Source organism: Abramis brama, assembly GCF_963993115.1.
Source record: "Abramis brama genome assembly, chromosome: 6".
Classification (NCBI taxonomy): domain Eukaryota; kingdom Metazoa; phylum Chordata; class Actinopteri; order Cypriniformes; family Leuciscidae; genus Abramis; species Abramis brama.
The window spans coordinates 46,956,103-46,978,602 of NC_139968.1; the positions used below are offsets into that span (position 1 = coordinate 46,956,103).

The following is a 22,500-nucleotide window of genomic DNA, read 5'->3' on the forward strand; positions in this document are numbered from 1 at the left end:
TGTGTTCCCATCCAACCGCTGCACGCGTAAAGGGACGGTCGGAGTAAAGTCAGCCTAGGGTCCTCTGCACCATGACCTCGAGCCGAACCCCCCCCAGAAGCCTTTTCTCCCCTTAGTCGAACATTATTAAAGTTAGAGCTTATTTAGAGAGATCAGCCGGGTGGTTTAGTGCAGGCGCTAACGGATCCTACGATGTATCTGGTAGATTACCGCACTAATAATGCCCAGAACGGCACCAATCTTCTACAGTAGCACAAACAGGTTCTGCACTCATAAAACGAGGCATTGGAAAGTTTGTAAGTACATCAGGAGTTTATTTAAATAACACTTGCCTGACGGCTAATGCTACCGCTAACCCGGACGTCGACGTCACTTCCGTTATTTGGGAAAAGCACGTAAAAGTCCGGTAAAAGCACATTTACCGAAAATTTATTCGGTAAATGTGCTTCAATCGTAGTTAGGGCTAAAAACTAAAGTTTGTGTTTACATAATATGTGTGTGTACTGTATCATTATTTTGTATATACACACACATGCATGTATATATGTGAGAAATATTTGCATGTATATATTGTTTATATATTTATATATAACATATTATAAATAAATATTAATATTTGATGTATAAATAACACATTTTTCTTAAATATACATGCATGTGTGTGTATAAAATAATTATAAACAGTACACACACATATATTATGTAAACACAAACTTTTATTTTAGATGCGATTAATCCTTGCACAGCATTAATCGTAGTTAATGCGCATGTCTATTTTGTGTGTTTAAAAGTTTTAATGTGCATTTTAAGATTTTATGCGCATTCAATCCAGCATTGTTTCTCAAACTTCGCTCTAAAATACTTGGATGGAAACATGGCTAATGTGTGGTTGGCTTGATTGATTGATATGAAAGTGTTGTGGTTGTGTCTGTGTAATAAGTGTGTTGTTTTGTGGCTAGACTGCGGTGGCGTCTCTGAACGCAGAACTGCAGGAGCTGCGCAGTGAGCTCCAGGACGCAGCCAGCGCACACGACCGAGAGATGCGCAGACTGCAGGAGAACTGCGCAGACCAGCAGACGCGAGCCGACACGGCGCTCTCAGAGGTCAGAGGCCGCAACCAGAGGAGCGAAACGCCACAGTTAAATGAGTTATTGCTATTAAAGGTGCAGTGTGTAAGTTTTAGTGCATCTAGTGGTGAGGTTGTGAACTGCACCCACCAGAAGTTACAGTGGCCGACAGGAAGTCGTCGTCTGAGACAGCAGAGAGGAGCCAGTTAAACAATGAGGTTTCTTTACAAAGATCAATTAAGAAATGAGGTTTACTTAATTATTGAGTCAAACGATGTTATTGTGAATATTATTGTCACTTGTTCATCATTGTGTCAGTGTTTTATTCGCTGAAGCTTCTTATCATGAAGAACAACATAGTGAGGAAACACGTTTGTCCGCTCAGGGCCACCGTAGAAACATGTTGATGTAAGCGGACCTGCGGTGTGTGTAGAGAGAAATGCCTCATTCTAAGCTAATAAACACATAACGCTTCATTATGTAAGGTCTTTTACACCACTGAAAACATAGCTATGTTTATGATATTGCATTTCTGTCAACAGATCCTCCTAAATATTACACACTGCACCTTTAAATTGTGTTCTTGCCCTCGTGCAGTTGGAGGAGTGTCGCACGCTGCTGTCGTCCAGCGAGGAGAGCCGGGACAGTGCCAGGAGAGATCTTCTGGAGACGGATAAACGTTTGAGCGAGATACGGGAGGCAGGGGAGGGGCTTAGGCGAGAGGGGGCGGAGCTGCGGCGCTCCCTTAGTGATGTCACCAAGGAGAGGGACGCTCTCGGCCAATCAAACGCGCAGCTGAGGGAAGCACTGAGATCAGCAGAGAGTGAGAGAATCAGGTGACGGATGAAGACTTTAACCCTCCGCTGCTCTTCGCATGTCGGTCAAAAATTACAAATTATTTTTTTTATTTCAATGAAATTAATGTACTATGTTTTAGTTCGATAATTTTTTTAATTTAATATTTGGATTTTATGGTACTAAATTATATTTATGCTGTATTTATAATCCATTTATTCACATTTTGAGCATAGCCCTGAAAATTACATTTCCAACTTAAACTGGTAAAACTTGATGCTGTAGAGCGACAGACTGAAGTTTGATCTCTTTTTAAAGACGACACTTGGCAGATTATTGCTGAAGTGAAAAAAGTTTTTAAAAGTTACAGAATTTTACATTTATTGTCATGAAAAATGTGCAAAAATACTATTTTAAATTTTTATATGAAATATATTTTCAAAAACACGTTTTACTCTAAAACTGCGAGAAAATCAAATCCATAAATCTAAAGTTGTGTTCCACATGTGAGGTTGATATCTCAGTAAATGAGCGTTCAGTGAGATGTTGTTCGCCTGCAGTACCAAACGCTTCCACTAGAGGAAACTCGTCTCGCATTCGTTTCCAATGCGTCATTTCTGACGGTGAGGAGCTCAAGAGTGACTATTGTTTACAGCACCATTCAACCTGTTCAGATCATGTCCATGATTTTTGTGTGTGTGTTCACACAGCAAGTGCCAAAACCTTTACCAAGTTTCATACCATTCTGATGAAGAATAATTTTTTTAACTAATGTAAAGTTTTTCAGTCAAAATTACTATTTAGAACAGTATGTAAATGACCATGCAGATGAGGTTCTTTCCGCAGTGCTGATTGGAGGGACTGTGCTTTGTGTGCAGCGTGAAGCGTGTGTGTGAGGAGAAGGAGCAGAAGGCGTGTGTGCTGGAGGAGAGTCTGGCGTCTGCGCAGACGGAGGTGTCAGATCTGCGCTCGCGTCTGCGTGAGGTGGAGAGATCCCGCCTGGAGGCGCGCAGGGAACTGCAGGAGCTGCGCAGACAGGTCAGACTGAGGCGAACTCCTGAGCACTGAGAGCATAGGCTGGAAAAAATATGTTCGTAGTGTCTGTGACGTCACCCGTAGTGTTTCTGAAGCCCAAAGTGGGCGGAGCCGGCCGTCGCCATCTTGGCAGCGTCACTCCCAGATAAACGAAGATGTGCGGCGAGGCGGATTAGCTGAGGTGATGTGACGCCAACGCTAGCAGATAAACGGCTAGTAGTGACATCAGCCCTTAATTATGCAGAACTTTAAGGCTTAATATAATTTAAATGGATGAGTTATAAAAACACTCCCCCCTCACAGTCGTCATGAAGGGCAACATCAGCTTTATAGACCAAAACCACTTTTAGCTCCAGACTGTAAACATGTGTTTCTGCTGTAAAGTTGGGTATATTAACATGGGGGTTTATGGGATTGAGTCTCTTCTGCAGCCTCTAGTGGCCAGTTGATGAACTGCAGTTTACTCACTCAGTGTTGATTCAGGAGAGAGACTGGGAGGCTGCTGGTTGGTTGAAAGTAAGGATGAAGAGCTGTGGTTTGACGTGTACGACTCTGTGCTGTCAGGTGAAAGTTGTGGATGCCGAGCGCGAGCAGACGGCTAAGCAGACGACTGAACTGCAGGCGCGTTTATCCGCGGAGGAGCAGAAGGACGAGGAGCGAGCGAGAGAACTGATCTCGCTCAAACAGAGACTCGCCGAGACAGAAACTAGCAGAAACTCTCTTCAGAAGGAGGTGAGATCTCAACAATTAATTACAGTTTTAAAGGGATAGTTCACCCAAAAATGAAAGTTAGCCCATGGTTTACTCTCCCTCAACTCATCCTAGGTGTGTATGACACTCTTCTTTCAGACGAACACAATCAGAGTTATATAAAAAAATGTCCTGGCTCTTCCAAGCTTTATAATGGCAGTTATATGCAGTTATAGCTTTATAATGGCAAAGTAATTTAATTTGAACTATCCCTTTAACCCGGTGTGTCTGTCTCCAGCTGTCTTCTCTACAGAGGCGTGTGAGCGAGAGCGAGTTGTGCTGGCGCAGTCGCGAGCGAGAGTTAGCGTCTCAGCTACAGGACGCGCGCGGCTGTGAGAAGAAGCTTCAGGACGAGGCACGTAACCTCTCCGTCCGCGCGCAGTCGGCCTCGGATGTGTCTGCGCAGATGCAGCTGCAGTTGAGTGATGCGCAGGGCCGTCTGGCCGCGACGGAGGCGGAGCTATCGCGAGCGGAGGCGGGGCGCCGGGATCTGGAGTTCAGGATGAGCAGCCTGCAGTCGGCACTCACGCGCACGCTGGGCATCGGGGCCAGTGGGCGGAGCAGCAGCAGGGGGCGGAGCCCGGCAGGCTCCTCCCCTTCCTCTCTGAGCTCAGGGATGATGTCTCGCCACCGGAGCGTGTCTCCGCTGCACTGCTCGCTGTCGCCACCCAAAGGTCAGGTTAGCTTTAGCTTCCTCTAGAAAGTTGTGTTTGAGTTCTGCTTTACCTCAACCCTCTCTCTGCCGTCCGCCAGATGTGGCAGGTCACGTGACTCCTGATAACACCATCATGCTGAGGCCGGTGTCTCCAGAGAGGACCGACGCCCCGCTGCCCGTCGCCCCGCCCGAGCTCGACCCCGAAACCCTGCGCAGCGGCCTCAGAGACTTCCTGCTGGAGCTGCGCGAGGCTCAGCGAGACCGAGTAATGCTGTCATGCCAGAACTGCAACTACTACCATGATAAACTATAACTATAATTATAACTGTTGTAAAATCTATAACAACAATAACTACATTGTCATCCACACCAGCGCACAGTATCGCTCTGTTTATTATAAGCGCTGCAGTTTTAAAGCAGGATGCATTCTGATTGGCTGTCAATATTTGAATCGTTCATCAGCTGGAAAAAATTGATTCAAACGATATTGTTCCTCTGTGTAGTTATGCTTACAGTTGTGGTGTGGACTTCACCATTCTCTTAGAGTTAAAGTCATTATTAAAATTATGGTTAGATGTAGTTTTATTATAGGCTCCGCCCACTTTAGAATCTCATTAGTCTAAAATCGTGCTCGAATGAACATTAACATCAAACATCTGATTGGCTGTGATAGTGTGGACAGAGTGAGAACACGGCGTTGTTGTAAAGTGAGCGTGTGATTTATGTGTGCGCAGGACGAGGCGCGGGGTCAACTGGGGTCACTGCAGAGGGAATTACAGGAAGTGACATCAGAGAGAGACTCCACCCACCAGCGCCTCACTCAGCTTCACAGCACACTACAGGAGTGCCAGGAGGGTAACACACATCTATCCTTCTCATGTGAAGCGAAGTGTAATAATGACACGTGAACTTTCAAATAAAAATTTGCTTTATGAATAGTTTTTCTCATCGCGATTGTCAAGGTTTTGTCGGATTCCTGGAGTGGTTTGTTGATTGTGTGTGTGTGTGTGTGTAGATAAGCGTGGCGTGGATGTGAAGCTGTCGTCGGCTCAGGCTCTGCTGCACGAGCGGGACGAGTCCCTGCGGAGAGGAGAGAGAGAGCGGCGAGCGCTGAACGAGCGGATCCAGGAGCTGGAGAGACTGTCCCTGAGCGCCGAGGCCGAGCGCAGGCGTGTGGAGGTCAGAGGTCATGTCCATCTCAGGCCTCGTTTACACTGGCAGTGACATGAGATCTCCAGATCGGCTTCAGGCCTCGCTCATATGCGGAGATAAAGCAGATATAAATCAGTTTCGGCAAAAATAGTTTTTGCGTGCATATGTTGCATACACACCGCTAATTGGCGTATAAATGGCATGAGAAATAAAATTTGTGCTTTAGATACGCACTTTCATGAGATGGTGATGTGTAGCGAACTTCGCATTTATCGCAGAGCTAGCATCAAGCATATTTCACATTCGTCCATCTGTGCAAGAACCCCCTTTAAGCACGCGCGACGTTTCAGATAGCATGTCAGGTGTAAACGCATGAGTCGGATATGGGTCACAATTGAAAAAACGTGTAAACAGACGGTCCAAAAAATCGGATATAGGCAACCAATCAGAATTGAGCATCAAGACCTGCAGTGTAAACGAGGCGTAGGATAGCGGGTTCAGGAAGGGCTGTCAGTGACTCCGTCGCCCCCTGCAGGAGCAGTGCAGTCAGCTGCGCGCGGGCGAGGCGCGGGTGGAGGCGGAGCGGCGGCGGCTGCGGGAGGCGCTGGAGGAGGCGGAGGGCCGGGGCACGCGGGTGGAGCTGGGGAGGCGGAGCCTGGAGGGAGAGCTGCAGAGACTGAGGCTGAGTCTGACGGAGAGAGAGATGGAGATCCAGACGGCTCACGACCGGCACGAGAGCGCCGCCAAACAGGTGCCGAACTCAGAGCCGCCCGCTGGTTTAGCAGTGATGCCTCCTGGGAGGGTTTTCCCTGTAGCCTCTGGTGCTCCTCGGGCATTTCTGCCTGAAACAATTTGCATTTGTTTTTGTTTGTTTTTCTTCATCGGAATGGTACGAAACTTGGTAAAGGTTTTGGCACTTGCTGTGTGAACACATAAAAAAAATCATGGACGTGATTCAAACAGGTTTAATGGTCCTGAAAAAATAGTCACTCTTGAGCTCCTCACGATCAGAAATGACGCATTGGAAAGTAATGGGAGACGAATTTCCTCTAGTGGAAGCGTTTGGTACTGCGACCAAACAAAAACAATTTTTTTTGAGATTATCAGACTCAAATTTTAAACACAACTTGTTTAGAGATTTTCTCACAGTTTTAGTGTAAAACATGTTTTTGAAAATATATATTTCATATAAAAATTGAAAATAGTATTTTTTGCAAATTTTTCATAAAAATAAACATAAAATTCTGTAACTTTTTTTTCACTTCAGCAATATTCTGCCAAGTGTTGTCTTTGAAAAAAGATCAAAATTAAGATATACGACAGTTTAAGTTGGAAATTTAATTTTCAGATCAAGTCAAGTCACATTTATTTATACAGCGCTTTTTACAGTACAGAGTGTTTTAAAGCAGCTTTACAGATATAACAGGAAAATAATGCAACACTGTTTGTTTCCAGAAGAAAATAGCGTCTCAGTCCAGCATCTATGCTCAAAAAGTGAATAAATGGATTATAAATACAGCGTAAATATAATTTAGCACCATAAAATTCCCTTAAAAATGCTAAATATTAAATAAAAAACATTATCAAACTAAAATACAGTACATTTATTTCATTGAAATAAATAAATACATTTCGGTCATTTTTGACTGACACGCGAAGAGCACCAAAGTGTTATAAGGCATGAACCAAACCACCAGCTATGAGGTGAATCACATGACAAACTTTAATTAAAGTGTAAATCAGCGAAGACTGCGAAGTTAACGATGTTGTCGCGCGCCTCAGGTGTCAGAGGGCGAGTCTCGCGTGGCGAGTCTTCAGCGGGAGGTGGAGCGGCTGACGGCGCTGCTGGCCAAAGCTCAGGACGGAGAGAGCGCTCAGAGAGAGCGAGCGCTGGCTCTCTCCCAGAGTCTGCAGGAGTCCTCCGCTGCCCACAGCGCCACCCAGGGGCGCCTGACCACACTGCAGAAGACTCTGGGCCAGGCCGAGGGCGAGCGCAGGCAGATGCAGGTGAGAGAGTGTGTCACGTCCAGGCCTGGGAAGCGAACATCTAGTCCAATTCTGGAGTCAAATACTTAATCAAATTTTAATTTATTGGATACTAAAATTCCTGAGCGATGGCCTGCTGATGTGCTGTGTGTGTTCAGGAGTGTGTGATGTGCGGTGTGTGTTCAGGAGTGTGTGATGTGCGGTGTGTGTTCAGGAGTGTGTGATGTGCGGTGTGTGTTCAGGAGTGTGTGATGTGCGGTGTGTGTTCAGGAGCGTTTGATGTGCGGTGTGTGTTCAGGAGCGTGTGATGTGCGGTGTGTGTTCAGGAGCGTGTGATGTGCGGTGTGTGTTCAGGAGTGTGTGATGTGCGGTGTGTGTTCAGGAGTGTGTGATGTGCGGTGTGTGTTCAGGAGTGTGTGATGTGCGGTGTGTGTTCAGGAGTGTTTGATGTGCGGTGTGTGTTCAGGAGTGTTTGGTGTTCAGGAGCATTTGATGTGCGGTGTGTGTTCAGGAGCGTTTGATGTGCGGTGTGTGTTCAGGAGTGTGTGATGTGCGGTGTGTGTTCAGGAGTGTGTGTTCAGGAGTGTGTGTTCAGGAGTGTGTGATGTGCAGTGTGTGTTCAGGAGTGTGTGATGTGCAGTGTGTGTTCAGGAGTGTGTGATGTGCGGTGTGTGTTCAGGAGTGTGTGATGTGCGGTGTGTGTTCAGGAGTGTGTGATGTGCGGTGTGTGTTCAGGAGTGTGTGATGTGCGGTGTGTGTTCAGGAGTGTGTGATGTGCGGTGTGTGTTCAGGAGTGTGTGATGTGCGGTGTGTGTTCAGGAGTGTGTGATGTGCGGTGTGTGTTCAGGAGTGTTTGATGTGCGGTGTGTGTTCAGGAGCGTTTGGTGTTCAGGAGCGTTTGATGTGCGGTGTGTGTTCAGGAGCATTTGATGTGCGGTGTGTGTTCAGGAGTGTGTGATGTGCGGTGTGTGTTCAGGAGTGTGTGATGTGCGGTGTGTGTTCAGGAGCGTTTGATGTGCGGTGTGTGTTCAGGAGTGTGTGATGTGCGGTGTGTGTTCAGGAGTGTGTGATGTGCGGTGTGTGTTCAGGAGTGTGTGATGTGCGGTGTGTGTTCAGGAGTGTGTGATGTGCGGTGTGTGTTCAGGAGTGTGTGATGTGCGGTGTGTGTTCAGGAGTGTTTGATGTGCGGTGTGTGTTCAGGAGTGTTTGGTGTTCAGGAGCATTTGATGTGCGGTGTGTGTTCAGGAGTGTTTGATGTGCGGTGTGTGTTCAGGAGTGTGTGATGTGCGGTGTGTGTTCAGGAGTGTGTGATGTGCGGTGTGTGTTCAGGAGTGTGTGATGTGCGGTGTGTGTTCAGGAGTGTTTGATGTGCGGTGTGTGTTCAGGAGTGTTTGGTGTTCAGGAGCATTTGATGTGCGGTGTGTGTTCAGGAGTGTTTGATGTGCGGTGTGTGTTCAGGAGTGTGTGATGTGCGGTGTGTGTTCAGGAGTGTTTGATGTGCGGTGTGTGTTCAGGAGTGTTTGATGTGCGGTGTGTGTTCAGGAGTGTTTGGTGTTCAGGAGCATTTGATGTGCGGTGTGTGTTCAGGAGCGTTTGGTGTTCAGGAGCGTTTGATGTGCGGTGTGTGTTCAGGAGTGTGTGATGTGCGGTGTGTGTTCAGGAGTGTTTGATGTGCGGTGTGTGTTCAGGAGTGTTTGATGTGCGGTGTGTGTTCAGGAGTGTTTGGTGTTCAGGAGCATTTGATGTGCGGTGTGTGTTCAGGAGCGTTTGGTGTTCAGGAGCATTTGATGTGCGGTGTGTGTTCAGGAGCGTTTGGTGTTCAGGAGCGTTTGATGTGCGGTGTGTGTTCAGGAGCGTTTGATGTGCGGTGTGTGTTCAGGAGCGTTTGATGTGCGGTGTGTGTTCAGGAGCGTTTGGTGTTCAGGAGCGTTTGATGTGCGGTGTGTGTTCAGGAGTGTGTGATGTGCGGTGTGTGTTCAGGAGTGTTTGGTGTTCAGGAGCGTTTGATGTGCGGTGTGTGTTCAGGAGTGTGTGATGTGCGGTGTGTGTTCAGGAGTGTGTGATGTGCGGTGTGTGTTCAGGAGCGTTTGATGTGCGGTGTGTGTTCAGGAGTGTGTGATGTGCGGTGTGTGTTCAGGAGCGTTTGGTGTTCAGGAGCATTTGATGTGCGGTGTGTGTTCAGGAGTGTGTGATGTGCGGTGTGTGTTCAGGAGTGTGTGATGTGCGGTGTGTGTTCAGGAGCGTTTGGTGTTCAGGAGCATTTGATGTGCGGTGTGTGTTCAGGAGTGTGTGATGTGCGGTGTGTGTTCAGGAGTGTTTGGTGTTCAGGAGTGTTTGATGTGCGGTGTGTGTTCAGGAGTGTGTGATGTGCGGTGTGTGTTCAGGAGTGTGTGATGTGCGGTGTGTGTTCAGGAGCGTTTGATGTGCGGTGTGTGTTCAGGAGCGTGTGATGTGCGGTGTGTGTTCAGGAGTGTTTGATGTGCGGTGTGTGTTCAGGAGCGTGTGATGTGCGGTGTGTGTTCAGGAGCGTGTGATGTGCGGTGTGTGTTCAGGAGCGTGTGATGTGCGGTGTGTGTTCAGGAGCGTGTGATGTGCGGTGTGTGTTCAGGAGCGTGTGATGTGCGGTGTGTGTTCAGGAGCGTGTGATGTGCGGTGTGTGTTCAGGAGCGTTTGATGTGCGGTGTGTGTTCAGGAGCGTGTGATGTGCGGTGTGTGTTCAGGAGTGTGTGATGTGCGGTGTGTGTTCAGGAGTGTTTGATGTGCGGTGTGTGTTCAGGAGTGTTTGATGTGCGGTGTGTGTTCAGGAGTGTGTGATGTGCGGTGTGTGTTCAGGAGTGTTTGGTGTTCAGGAGTGTTTGATGTGCGGTGTGTGTTCAGGAGTGTGTGATGTGCGGTGTGTGTTCAGGAGTGTGTGATGTGCGGTGTGTGTTCAGGAGCGTTTGATGTGCGGTGTGTGTTCAGGAGCGTGTGATGTGCGGTGTGTGTTCAGGAGTGTTTGATGTGCGGTGTGTGTTCAGGAGTGTTTGATGTGCGGTGTGTGTTCAGGAGCGTGTGATGTGCGGTGTGTGTTCAGGAGCGTGTGATGTGCGGTGTGTGTTCAGGAGTGTTTGATGTGCGGTGTGTGTTCAGGAGTGTGTGATGTGCGGTGTGTGTTCAGGAGTGTGTGATGTGCGGTGTGTGTTCAGGAGTGTGTGATGTGCGGTGTGTGTTCAGGAGCGTTTGATGTGCGGTGTGTGTTCAGGAGTGTGTGATGTGCGGTGTGTGTTCAGGAGTGTGTGATGTGCGGTGTGTGTTCAGGAGTGTTTGATGTGCGGTGTGTGTTCAGGAGTGTTTGATGTGCGGTGTGTGTTCAGGAGTGTGTGATGTGCGGTGTTCTGAGCGATGGCCTGCTGATGTGTGTTCAGGAGCGTGTGGACGGCCTGCGGGTGGCGCTGTCGGACGGGAAGCGGAGCGTCGGCGTCCTCACGGAGCGCGTGCACACACTGCAGGCGGAGCTGAGCCGGAGTCAGACGATCCGAGCCGAGCTGGAGGCCGAGCTGCACAACACACAGGAGGTGACACACACCTTCGACATCTCTCGCATTATCACAGCTTAACCGCACAATAGTTCAGACAAGGGTCTTTACACTGGAAAATGGTTCATAGTTTAGAAAATATAGTTCTGAAAATGGTAATAAAATATGAGCAGAACTCAGCTGATATTTGCCTGGTTTTGTCCGTCCTTCTGTTAGACTGTCTCACACATGAATTATGTTGAATATCTGTCAGCTGTTAAATTTAACTACACAATTAGATAATACCAGTTTAGCTCAACCAATCACCAAGCAATGCTTCATTGTGTTCAGTCTGTGTGTAAAAAGAGCATTAGCAATTAAAGACAAAACACTTCAGCAAAACATGATCAGCTCAAAGTGTCCGAATCATTTTTGGTCCCAAATGCTGGTAGTCTCTGTATGAAGAATATTTGGGTATAATATGTCTCAGTTTACTTTATTTTGCTCTCCTCACTTACATAAATTAACTATAGTGTCCTGATCACACTAGTAGAAAACAATATCACAAATTATATCTGGTGTCTGAATAATGTTTGTTTTGACTTTCAATGTCAGTGCACAGACACAACGCATGTTATTGTTAAGAAAAAGCGTAATGGAAAAAATGTGATGGTTTTTAAATGAACGTATTTGATCTTGTATCATGGCGGCGGAACAGGCGTGAGACGCGAACGCAACCGTCGTAGACGTAGTTTAAAGGGAATGGGAGATGAGACTCTGATTGGTTTAACGCACGTAAATCCCCAAACACACCCATTCCTCATTAAGAGAATAGAGACGACCCTTTTAGACCAGCGCCGGGAGCGCCGACCATTTGTCCCGTCGTTAAACTAGCAGAAGCGGATTCGGAAACGCCCTAAGTGAACGTGCGCCGTGCGCTTTAGACCATGCGCTTAGATCGTTAAAATAGGGCCCATGGTCTCTTTCACCGCAGCTTGAAGGGAAGCCAGACAGTGTAGAGGAGGCGAGCGCTGACACCTGAGGCGCTGCTGGTGTTCACTCAGAGGGATGGAGCGACTTCTGCAGATCCAGGGTCTTGAAAAGGGGCTTGCCTGTCAAACGGTGCAGGATTTTTCTGGACCTCGCCGATTAACTGCCATTTTAAGTGCGCGATCCCTTAAATTCGAGTGGATTCTGATTGGCTGTCAGTGTTTTATCCGTATAATTGTTCCGAAAGTGATCCCAACGCTATAATTCCTCTATATCGTCATAGCTGTGAGGTGAACTCTGCTGTTCTTTACTATTGAGAACGATTTTTAGAACTTTATCTTTATCGTTATCGTCCTTGGGTGTGTCGAGCTTTAGACCAAACGGACTGCAGTGGACGGAGGAGGTCTGACTCCAGTTTGACTGCAGTGCCAGTGTGAACGCATAGAGTTATAGATCTGAGATGGACTGTTGCCATCATCCAAGTTCACCAGCTTTGAATTGAGTTTATTTGAGCTGGGTCGCTCTCACAGTGCTGTGTGCAGTAGTCTACCGGCCTCCCAAATACAATAAGGACTTTGTAAATGATTTTTAAGTGTTTCGGGCTGAAATTATGCCTAAATACGATCGTGTCCTTGTTGTTGTGGATTTTAATGTTCATGTGTGTTGTCCTGAAGACCCCCTGGCAGAAGTGTTTTTACACCTCACTGACTCTTTTACTCTTGTGTGTCTGTGTCTGGCATGAGCGCGGACACACACCTGATATTGTCCTATGGGTTGCCTATTCATGATTTAGAGACCTGTGACGCTGTGTTTTCAGTATTATCTGAGATTGTTCTTGCCTGTAATACAGCTAACCCGTGCGCTGCCGTATTATTAACCCTTCCACTGCTGTTCTCCTCTATTTTCAGTCAGCACTGTGACATACCGGCTTCTATATGTAATGATTCAGAGGAGCTTAGCTTATGGTTTCACTCCACTTGCCAAACTGCTACAGACTCTGTGGCTCCTTTGAAAACTAGGCAATCTAAAACTAAAGCTGAACCCTGGCGGACGACACTACCCGTGCGGTCAGACGCGAGTGCCGTAGGGCTGAGCGCAAATGGAAAAAGGATAAACTATATGTATCTTTTCAAATGTTAAGGGACTGCTGGCGGCATTATCAGACAAGTTTGAAAGAAGCTAAAAGGAAATATTTCGCTGAAATTATTCTGTCAAATTGTAACAAGCCTCGTGTTTTATTTAAGACTATTGACTCAGTTCTCAGTGTACCGCTGACTGTCTGTTTTGATGCCTCCTATGGTGTGTGTGAAAAGTTTCTTCACTTCTTTATTGATAAGGTCACTACCATCTTCGGCTTATGACCCCTCAATCCCTGTTCTCTGCTGTGCTGTCTTTGGCAAGTTTGAACCTGCTGTGACTTTGTCTGTTTTACAGAAGATTGTTGGGCATTTGAAGCCCTCAGGCTCTCCGAATGATACTATCCCTCCTCGACTTTTTTCCATCTATTCTTGCAGTTTTAAATAGTAGCATTTCCTCTTGTGGGGTCCCACAGGGCTCAGTTTTAGGCCCCCTTCTCTTCTCTCTTTATTTACTCCCGCTGGGTTCCATACTTAGGAAGCATGGTATGTCTTTTCACTGTTAGACGACAGTCAGATCTATGTCCCTCTTAAAAAGAATGAAACTGTTGGTCCATTACTTAAGTGTCTTGATGACATAAAGGCCTGGATGGCTCTTAACTTTTTTAAGTTTTAATGAAAGTAAGACAGAAGTGATGTTTTTTGGTTCCTTGAGTCAATATATTAAGCCAACAATCACTAACCTAGGGGTTAAAATCGACCCTGACCTTAAGATGGACAGACAGATTAGGTCAGTGGTTAAAACAAGGTTTTTTTCAATTGAGGCAATTGGCCAAAATAAAGCCATTTCTTTCTAGGCAGCACTTTTGAGACCGTAATCCACGCCTTTGTCACCACTCGGTTGGATTACTGTAATGCTCTGTACGTGGGGGTCCGTGGGTCCTCTATTGCTCGTCTCCAGTTGGTGCAAAACGCTGCTGCACGTCTTTTAACTGGAACACGTAAATACGAGCACATTTCCCCCATTTTATCCTCACTCCATTGGCTGCCTATATATCAAAGGATCCATTTTAAGATTCTTTTATTTGCTTTTAAATGCTAAAATGGTCTTGCCCCACCCTACATCTCTGAGCTGCTACACCCCTATAGACCCCCCCGTTCTCTCAGGTCCGCCGATCAACTGCTCCTAAAGGTGATGATACACAGGGCAACTTTTTGAGCAATGTTGCCATCAACGGACAACTAGATGAGACACAGGGCCCACGACCGATCTAAATTATCCAGATAGAAATGTATTGCCCATTTTCAGTGGCAAAGTGCCCAAGCAACAATCTCTCTGCAAGATTTCTCAAGAAGTTGCCCTGTGTATCATCACCTTAAGTGTGCCAAAAACAAAGCACAAGCAAAAAGGGGACCGCGCTTGTGGAACGATTAGACGGGCATCTTCATTGTCTGTTTTTAAGTGTTTATGTATTCATTTATTGTTTTACTGTACAGCACATTGTGTCCACTTTGGATTTTAAAGTGCTCTATAAATAAATTTTGATTGATTGATTGAACGAGACGGGTGAACGCTCCCGCAGGCTCTGCGCCAGAGGACCGACAGCCTGGCCGAGGCCCAGCGAGCGCTTCAGTCTGCGCAGGCGGAGCGAGCGTCTGCAGAGGAGCGTCTGCGCAGCCTCCAGAGAGCCGTGGCCTTACTGGAGACCGAGAGGAGAGAGACCGAGAGACAGGCGGTGCGCCTCGAGAAGGACAAGACTGCGCTGAGGAGCACCCTGGAGAAGGTGACGGACACACACACACACACAGGAGAAGGTGACGGACACACACACACACACAGGAGAAGGTGACGGACACACACACACACACACACACACACACTGGAGAAGGTGACGGACACACACACACACACACACACACACAGGAGAAGGTGACGGACACACACACACACACACACACACAGGAGAAGGTGACGGACACACACACACACACACACACACACACAGGAGCAGGAGAAGGTGACGGACACACACACACACACAGGAGAAGGTGACGGACACACACACACACACACACACACAGGAGAAGGTGACGGACACACACACACACACACACACACAGGAGAAGGTGACGGACACACACACACACACACACACACAGGAGAAGGTGACGGACACACACACACACACAGGAGAAGGTGACGGACACACACACACACACACACACACACACTGGAGAAGGTGACGGACACACACACACACACACACACACACAGGAGAAGGTGACGGACACACACACACACACACACACACAGGAGAAGGTGACGGACACACACACACACACACACACACACAGGAGAAGGTGACGGACACACACACACACACTCACTCACACACACTCACTCACTCACTCACACACACACACACACACACACAGGAGAAGGTGACGGACACACACACACACACACACACACAGGAGAAGGTGACGGACACACACACACACACACACACAGGAGAAGGTGACGGACACACACACACACACACACACACACACTGGAGAAGGTGACGGACACACACACACACACACACACACACAGGAGAAGGTGACGGACACACACACACACACACACACACAGGAGAAGGTGACGGACACACACACACACACACACACACACAGGAGAAGGTGACGGACACACACACACACACTCACTCACACACACTCACTCACTCACTCACACACACACACACACACACACAGGAGAAGGTGACGGACACACACACACACACACACACACAGGAGAAGGTGACGGACACACACACACACACACACACAGGAGAAGGTGACGGACACACACACACTCACACACACACTCACTCACACACACACTCACTCACTCACTCACACACACACTCACTCACTCACACACACACTCACTCACTCACTCACACACTCACTCACACACACACACACTCCATGGGATGTTTAACACCCACAGAGCGTCAGGACCTCGGTTTAAAGGTGCTGTATGTAACTTTCTCACTCTACTAAAGCATAAACATACCATAATATGTGTGCATATATTGAGTCCACGCACTCGTCTCTCTGACGAACACTTCTACAGCCAGTTCTTTTACTCTGACATGTGCGTTTCCAGGCTGGAATGTTTGTTATTGTTTTGGTCTGTGATTCTACACGCTGCCAATTCTCATTGTCCATTGCGCTCGTTCCTGTTGCGTGTCTCAAACTCGTGACCCGTGAGCGTCGAGTCTGAGGAGGCGGGAGAAACCACGATAGAATAGAATTTGGACTGCAGTACCTATCTGGACCACTAGTTGTCATTCTTACAGACTGCACCTTTAACGTCTCATCCGAAGGACGGATGTTCTGATTGTGATGTTCTGATTGGTCAGGTGGAGCGTCAGAAGCTGAAGACGGAGGAGAGTAGCATGCGCTTGTGTGCGGAGAAAGGCCGTCTGGATCGTTCGCTCCACACCGTCGAGCAGGAGCTGCAGGACGCGCAGAAACAGATCCTGATGCTGCAGGTACGCCTTTACAAACAGCACCAAAAAAATCAAGAATTATTAATAATATTTTTAATATGACATGTTTTGTCTATCAGAAATGCACATTTGAAAGTAGCTTGGGTTGATGTAAAGTTAATTTCATTAGCAAAAGCAGGAACATCTGTAAAAAATTTCATTTTTATAGAATCAAATGTTAATATTATGACTGTTTGAGTTAGAACTCTACTCTTATTAAAATAAGCATTGGTCTTCTATATAGTAGATTACGATTACCACAGGTAAAACCACACATGGCATCTCATTAACATGGTAAAAATTAACTATATGGATTCTATGGTATTTTTTATGAACGCATTTGGTATGAATGCAAATGCACAAAAAACGCTACAGCTTAACAACCAAAACACTAATATAGTTATCGTTATAGTTATCGTTATAGTTATCGTCTAAGTTAAAACTAAGTCAGATTGGTTTTGTATCGGAGAACTCCACCAAACTAGTAATACTATTGGTCGTGTGAACGAGCCGATCAGGGTTGCTAAATGTGTTGATTCAGATGTAGTCTATTAATGGTGTGAGGTGTGTGTGTGTGTGTGTGTGTGTGATGTTTTCATGGCTGTGCTTGTAAGGAAGAGTTGTGTGGCGTGAAACTGAAGATTGCGCTGTGTCTGGTGAGTAAGAACAGGTTATGTTTGTGTTTTGCGCTTCGTAGAAACGCGGTGTAAGGGTTGCTATGGTTTCCGCTGTTGCTATGGTTACAGTGGGTGTTCAGTTGTGGACCGTGTGAGGTGTGTGGTGTTTGATGCGTGTGTGTGTGTTTCAGGCTCAGCTGGCCGAGCTGGAGCAGAGTCAGAGCACTAGCGAGCAGTCGGCCCGCGCGCGCGAGGACGAGAGACTCCGCGTCAGTCTCAGAGAGGCGGAGCGAACGCTAGCCGCGCGAGAGAGAGCGCACCGCCAGCGCGTCAGGGGTCTGGAGGAGCAGGTGTCCACGCTGAAGGAGCAGCTACAGCACGAGATCCGCCGCAGAACGCCCTCGCTAACGTGAGCCACTGCTCCTCCTGCTTTAAACAGTTACTCAAGAGTTCACACAAAAATTACAGTTATCCCTTAATTTACTTTATAAACGACAATAACTGGCTTACGTCCGTAAAAAACGTCTTACAAAAACGCAGAAGGCCTTTATTAACCCCTGGAGCCGTATGGATTACTTTTATGATGGATACGCATGCACTTTTTTGGGCTTCAAAATCTCAGGCACCATTATAAAGTTTAGAAGAGCCAGGATATTTTTTAATTTGTGCTGGTCAACGATTAATCGCTATTAATCACATCCATAATAAAAGTTTGTGTTTACATTATATATGTGTGTGTACTGTTTATAATTATTTTGTATATAAATGCACACACATGCATGTATATATTTAAGAATTTGTATTTATTAATATATCAAATATTTATATATAATATAAATTATGTATAAATATTATAGAGGCTATACATGCATGTGTGTGTATTTATATATACAAAATAATTATACACAGTACACACACATTATGTAAACAAACTTTTATTTTGGATGTGATTAATCACAATCTAAACGATTAATCACTGTTTTTAATATAACTCTGATTGTGTTCGTCTGAAAGAAGAATGTCATACACACCTAGGAAGACTTGAGGGAGAGTAAATCATGGGCTAATTTTCATTTTTTGGTGAACTAAACTTTTAAGGCCTGTTTACACCAAGGACGATAACTATAAAAGAAAGAATAGCAGAGAGAAAAACACCTATAATGATAACGCACAGAGGAACTTTTTTTTTTCCAGCTGATGAACGATAAAAACATTGACAGCCAATCAGAATCCATCCTGCTTAACGAGCTCGAGCATTTAAAGCGACAGACGACAAAACTGCAGCGCTTATAATAAACAAAGCGATTTTAATTATGTTTATAGTTATCGTTCTTGGTGTGAACGGGCTTTTAGACATATTGTGAGGTTTTTTTTATTTTATTTTTACATAATACTGAAAGGTTGAATGTCATGAAACATGTCTGGAAATGTCAGAGTAATATTTACCCCAAAACCAAAAGTATATCAATGGTATTTTGCTTAATGAAGCCTATGTTAGGACCAAGATTTGTTACATTATGACACTATTATTATAACAATTCATCACATTTTATTCTCAGAATTGTTTACTTTAATGAAAAAAAAAAAAAATGTCTATACTTTTTTTTTTTATGAGGTGAATATATTTCTGCCTAATGATGAACGCTCACATTCCCTGAACACTGACACATACTCAACACAAATACTTGAATATTTTACTGTAATATTTATGGTTTATGTGAATGCAACTCAGTGAAGTTATCCCTGAGAACCGATTTTTTAAAACACCTAAAACACAAACATGTTCATCATTTGTTATTCAGTTATTTCTGTGTTTACCTCAACTGATTGTTGACAGGTCAGTTTACTGATCAGTGAAATTTAATCTACTTACCCTGCAGTTAAATCCCCCTCTAAATCTGAAATATACATTTCAATTACGAGATTAATGTTGATCTGAAGAGTTGTCGTGTTCAGTTTCACACCGAGATTCACTTGTAATCGCAAGAATCCCGAAAGCGTTTTTCACAACGCGATTCTCTGAGAATGTACGGTAAATTTTAGCGCGAACTCGGTCGCGCGCTTGACTGCGGCAGCGCGCACAGAAATAATAACGGACTCTGACAGGAATGGCGCGAATTACTGAGGCGAGACACTTTACGTCATCTTTTTTCAATGATTGTTATAATACATTTTAAAGCCAATCACATTAATTATTTTGGTAATTCAGGAGAAAAGAAGATTGATCGCAAGTGATCACGATCCCGTCCTTCAGATCGACATATCGCGTAAATGATGGATTGAAGTTATTAAGAAAAATGGCATTTTAACTGCTAGTTTACTACTCTTCTCAGTCTTTTGTTTTATGTGTGAAATAAATGTATTTTTGTTTTGCTAGAATGTTTTTTATACACATTAAAATGATTTTGTTTAAATGTGTACGTTTTCAGCCCATTCTTTAAAAACGTGTCCTGTTTTCATGTTATTTAGCCTACATGTAAAGTACAAAAATGTTTATTAATAAATTGCAAAACTTGGTTTGGAACAGCTAATATTACAGTAAATGGTGAGTATATTAAAGCTGAACCCTGACAGTTCTTCAGATTGATGACAGATCCCAGCTAACTAAAATGTTCTAAAAACGTTAGCATATCGTGCCCATTAAGTTATAGAAACAGTTCTGTTTTTAAATGTTTTTTCTTGGTTGTGTGAACGTTAAGGGAACATTCCTTTTTTATCATTCTTCAAACATTATGGGAACGCTTTTGAATGTTCTCTGAACGTTCTGAAACTAGTAACATTTAAAAAACGTTAACATTTCAGAAAAGAAACGTTCCATGAACGATATATAAATAATGTTTTTGTGCTAACATTTAGAGAACATTATTAAAGACCAGATAACTCTGAACAAACGCTCTATTAAACGTTACTGGAAGAACGTTTGTTCATAACTTTGAGAGAACCTTGCCAGAACGTTCCCTGTTAGCTGGGAGGTCAGGTGTGAGAGTTGGAGTCTGGGTTCAGTATAACTCACCCCAAGACAAAATAAACAAGTAAACAACAACAACAGCACTGGACGACAAACAGTAATAGCGCGACACATCTCTGTTCTCCTGCACCAGTGTAACAGATAACAGCACCAGTGGCAACATACAGGCCAGATGATCAATTACTACAGTAAATATCAGTTTACATGAGACCAGAAAACATCAGATGCTGCTGGAGAATATATATATGAAGAGGAAAGAGGTCTGAAACACACTCTACGCAAGTACACAAAGAATTGTTACGTTCTGAAACGTGTCAGAGCGCAGAACACAAGTGTTGCCACACGGGGGTGCTATAGTGGCAAAAGTGTCTTCTTCTATGGTCAGTTTTCTCTTTCAGCTCGAGAACCGTCATCATGGAGTGACACTGAGAACAATCTTGCTGAGATGTTTACAGGAAACTGAGGTTATGCATGTACAACAGCTACGCGTGCTAGCGTTGTGTTAGCATACTTGCGTAGAAGATGTTTTAGTCCTACAGTTGGAGTGAGTGTCAGCGTCTGATGGGCAGTACCAGGGCTAGTGTGTGTGTGTGTGTGTGTGTGTTTAACAGGATCCGCAGCTCTTGGCGCAGCTGCCGCCCGTCGCCCCACACTGGCCACTGAGTGCAACTACACCACAGCGCGAGAACTGATCGCGACACAGATCCGCTGCAGAGAGACAGATAACATGTTAGTCTGCGTTCACTGAACGAGTACAAGACAACACACACACACACACTCACCTCTCATCAGCTCCTCATGGGCACACACAGTCCTCACGCAGATCTCCTTATTTATCACATAAACCCTGCGCTGACTGAGACACAAACACCACGAGGCGGTTACAGTTCACTGCAACTATTAAAAACTGAAATAAGACTGTGTGTGAGTGTGTGTGTGCTGACCTGTAGAAGCAGATGCTGTTGAGACACTGTTTGCACGGCTGATGGACAGAATAGAGACGAGTGCAGGGATACTGTTCCTCACGACAGTCTGAAAACACACAACAAACACATCAACGAGTCCTATTTCTCATAAGATCAATGCAGTGAGCAGCACACACACATCCGCTGAGGGACCTGGTCATATTCTGGACAAAAACACACACTTAAAAAGGAAAAACACATACTTTTTTTTAAAAAATAAAATAAATAAGTTGAAGCTTATTCAAAACGCATAACTATGGAAGCTTTTTTCACCCACGGAATAAAAATAAATAAGGTAGTTGCGACTTTTAATCTCACAATTTTGACTTTTTTTGCTATTCTGAGTTTATATCTCAAAATTCTGATAAAAAGTTGCAATTGCGGGGGAAAAGTCTGAATTGCGAGAAACTTGCAACTGAGAGAAAAGTCGTAATTGCGAGAAACTTGCAACTGAGAGAAAAGTCGGAATTGCGAGAAACTCGTAATTGTGAGAAAAAAGTCTGAATTGCGAGAAACTCACAATTGCGGAAAAAAAGTCTGAATTGTGAGTCACAATCGCGAGAAAAAAATCTGAATTGCGAGAAACTTCCAACTGAGAGAAAAGTCAGAATTGCGAGAAAAAAGTCAGAATTGCGAGAAACTCGTAATTGCGAGGAAAAAGTCTGAATTGCAAGAAACTCTCAATTGCGAAAAAAGTCTGAATTGTGAGTCACAATCGTGAGAAAAATTTGAATTGCGAGAAACTCGCAACTGAGAGAAAAAAATCTGAATTGCGAGAAACTTGCAACTGAGAGAAAAGTCGGAATTGCGAGAAAAAAGTCAGAATTGCGAGAAAATTGTAATTGCGAGGAAAAGTCTGAATTGCGAGAGACTCACAATTGCAAAAAAAAAAAAGTCTAAATTGTAAGTGACAATCGCGAGAAAAAATCTGAATTGCGAGAGACTTGTAATTGCGGGAAAAAAGTCTGAATTGCGAGAAACAACAGAAAAGTCAGAATTGCAGGAAAATAGTCTGAATTGTGAGAAACTCGCAACTGAGAAAAAAAAATCTGAATTGCGAGAAACTTGCAACTGAGAGAAAAGTCGGAATTGTGAGAAAAAAGTCAGAATTGCGAGAAAAAAGTCTGAATTGCGAGAAACTCACAATTGCGGAAAAAAGTCTGAATTGTGAGTCACAATTGCGAGAAAAAATCTGAATTGCGAGAAAATTCCAACTGAGAGAAAAGTCTGAATTGCGAGAAAAAAGACAGAATTGCGAGGAAAAAGTCTGAATTGCGAGAAACTCTCAATTGTGAAAAAAAGTCTGAATTGTGAGTCACAATCGCGAGAAAATTTTGAATTGCGAGAAACTCACAGTTGCGAGAAAAAAGTCTGAACTGTGAGAAACTCACAATTGCAGAAAAAAAGTCTG

The 22,500-nt window shown here is 44.9% G+C and overlaps 2 protein-coding genes across 2 annotated transcripts in view; one reads left to right on the forward strand and one right to left on the reverse strand.

Annotated features, from left to right (window-relative positions):
• Positions 1-19,570, forward strand: part of crocc (ciliary rootlet coiled-coil, rootletin) — a 42,469-nt gene extending 22,899 nt beyond the window's left edge. Inside the window, exons 23-36 of the mRNA XM_084117815.1 lie at positions 960-1,103; positions 1,665-1,903; positions 2,741-2,900; positions 3,462-3,629; positions 3,886-4,321; positions 4,401-4,567; positions 5,037-5,157; positions 5,318-5,481; positions 5,990-6,205; positions 7,237-7,461; positions 10,845-10,994; positions 14,584-14,784; positions 16,411-16,542; positions 17,348-19,570. Coding sequence (XP_083973941.1) covers positions 960-1,103; positions 1,665-1,903; positions 2,741-2,900; positions 3,462-3,629; positions 3,886-4,321; positions 4,401-4,567; positions 5,037-5,157; positions 5,318-5,481; positions 5,990-6,205; positions 7,237-7,461; positions 10,845-10,994; positions 14,584-14,784; positions 16,411-16,542; positions 17,348-17,569 — 2,745 coding nt within the window. The 3' untranslated portion in view covers positions 17,570-19,570. The remainder of the gene's footprint in view (positions 1-959; positions 1,104-1,664; positions 1,904-2,740; positions 2,901-3,461; positions 3,630-3,885; positions 4,322-4,400; positions 4,568-5,036; positions 5,158-5,317; positions 5,482-5,989; positions 6,206-7,236; positions 7,462-10,844; positions 10,995-14,583; positions 14,785-16,410; positions 16,543-17,347) is intronic.
• Positions 19,571-19,633: 63 nt separating this feature from the next.
• The window catches only part of mfap2 (microfibril associated protein 2), a 7,462-nt gene continuing 4,595 nt past the window's right edge, over positions 19,634-22,500 (reverse strand). The window contains exons 7-9 of the mRNA XM_084117845.1: positions 21,069-21,156; positions 20,907-20,980; positions 19,634-20,832 (exon numbers count right to left, since the gene is read on the reverse strand). Of these exons, the coding sequence (XP_083973971.1) occupies positions 20,729-20,832; positions 20,907-20,980; positions 21,069-21,156 (266 nt within the window). The 3' untranslated portion in view covers positions 19,634-20,728. The remainder of the gene's footprint in view (positions 20,833-20,906; positions 20,981-21,068; positions 21,157-22,500) is intronic.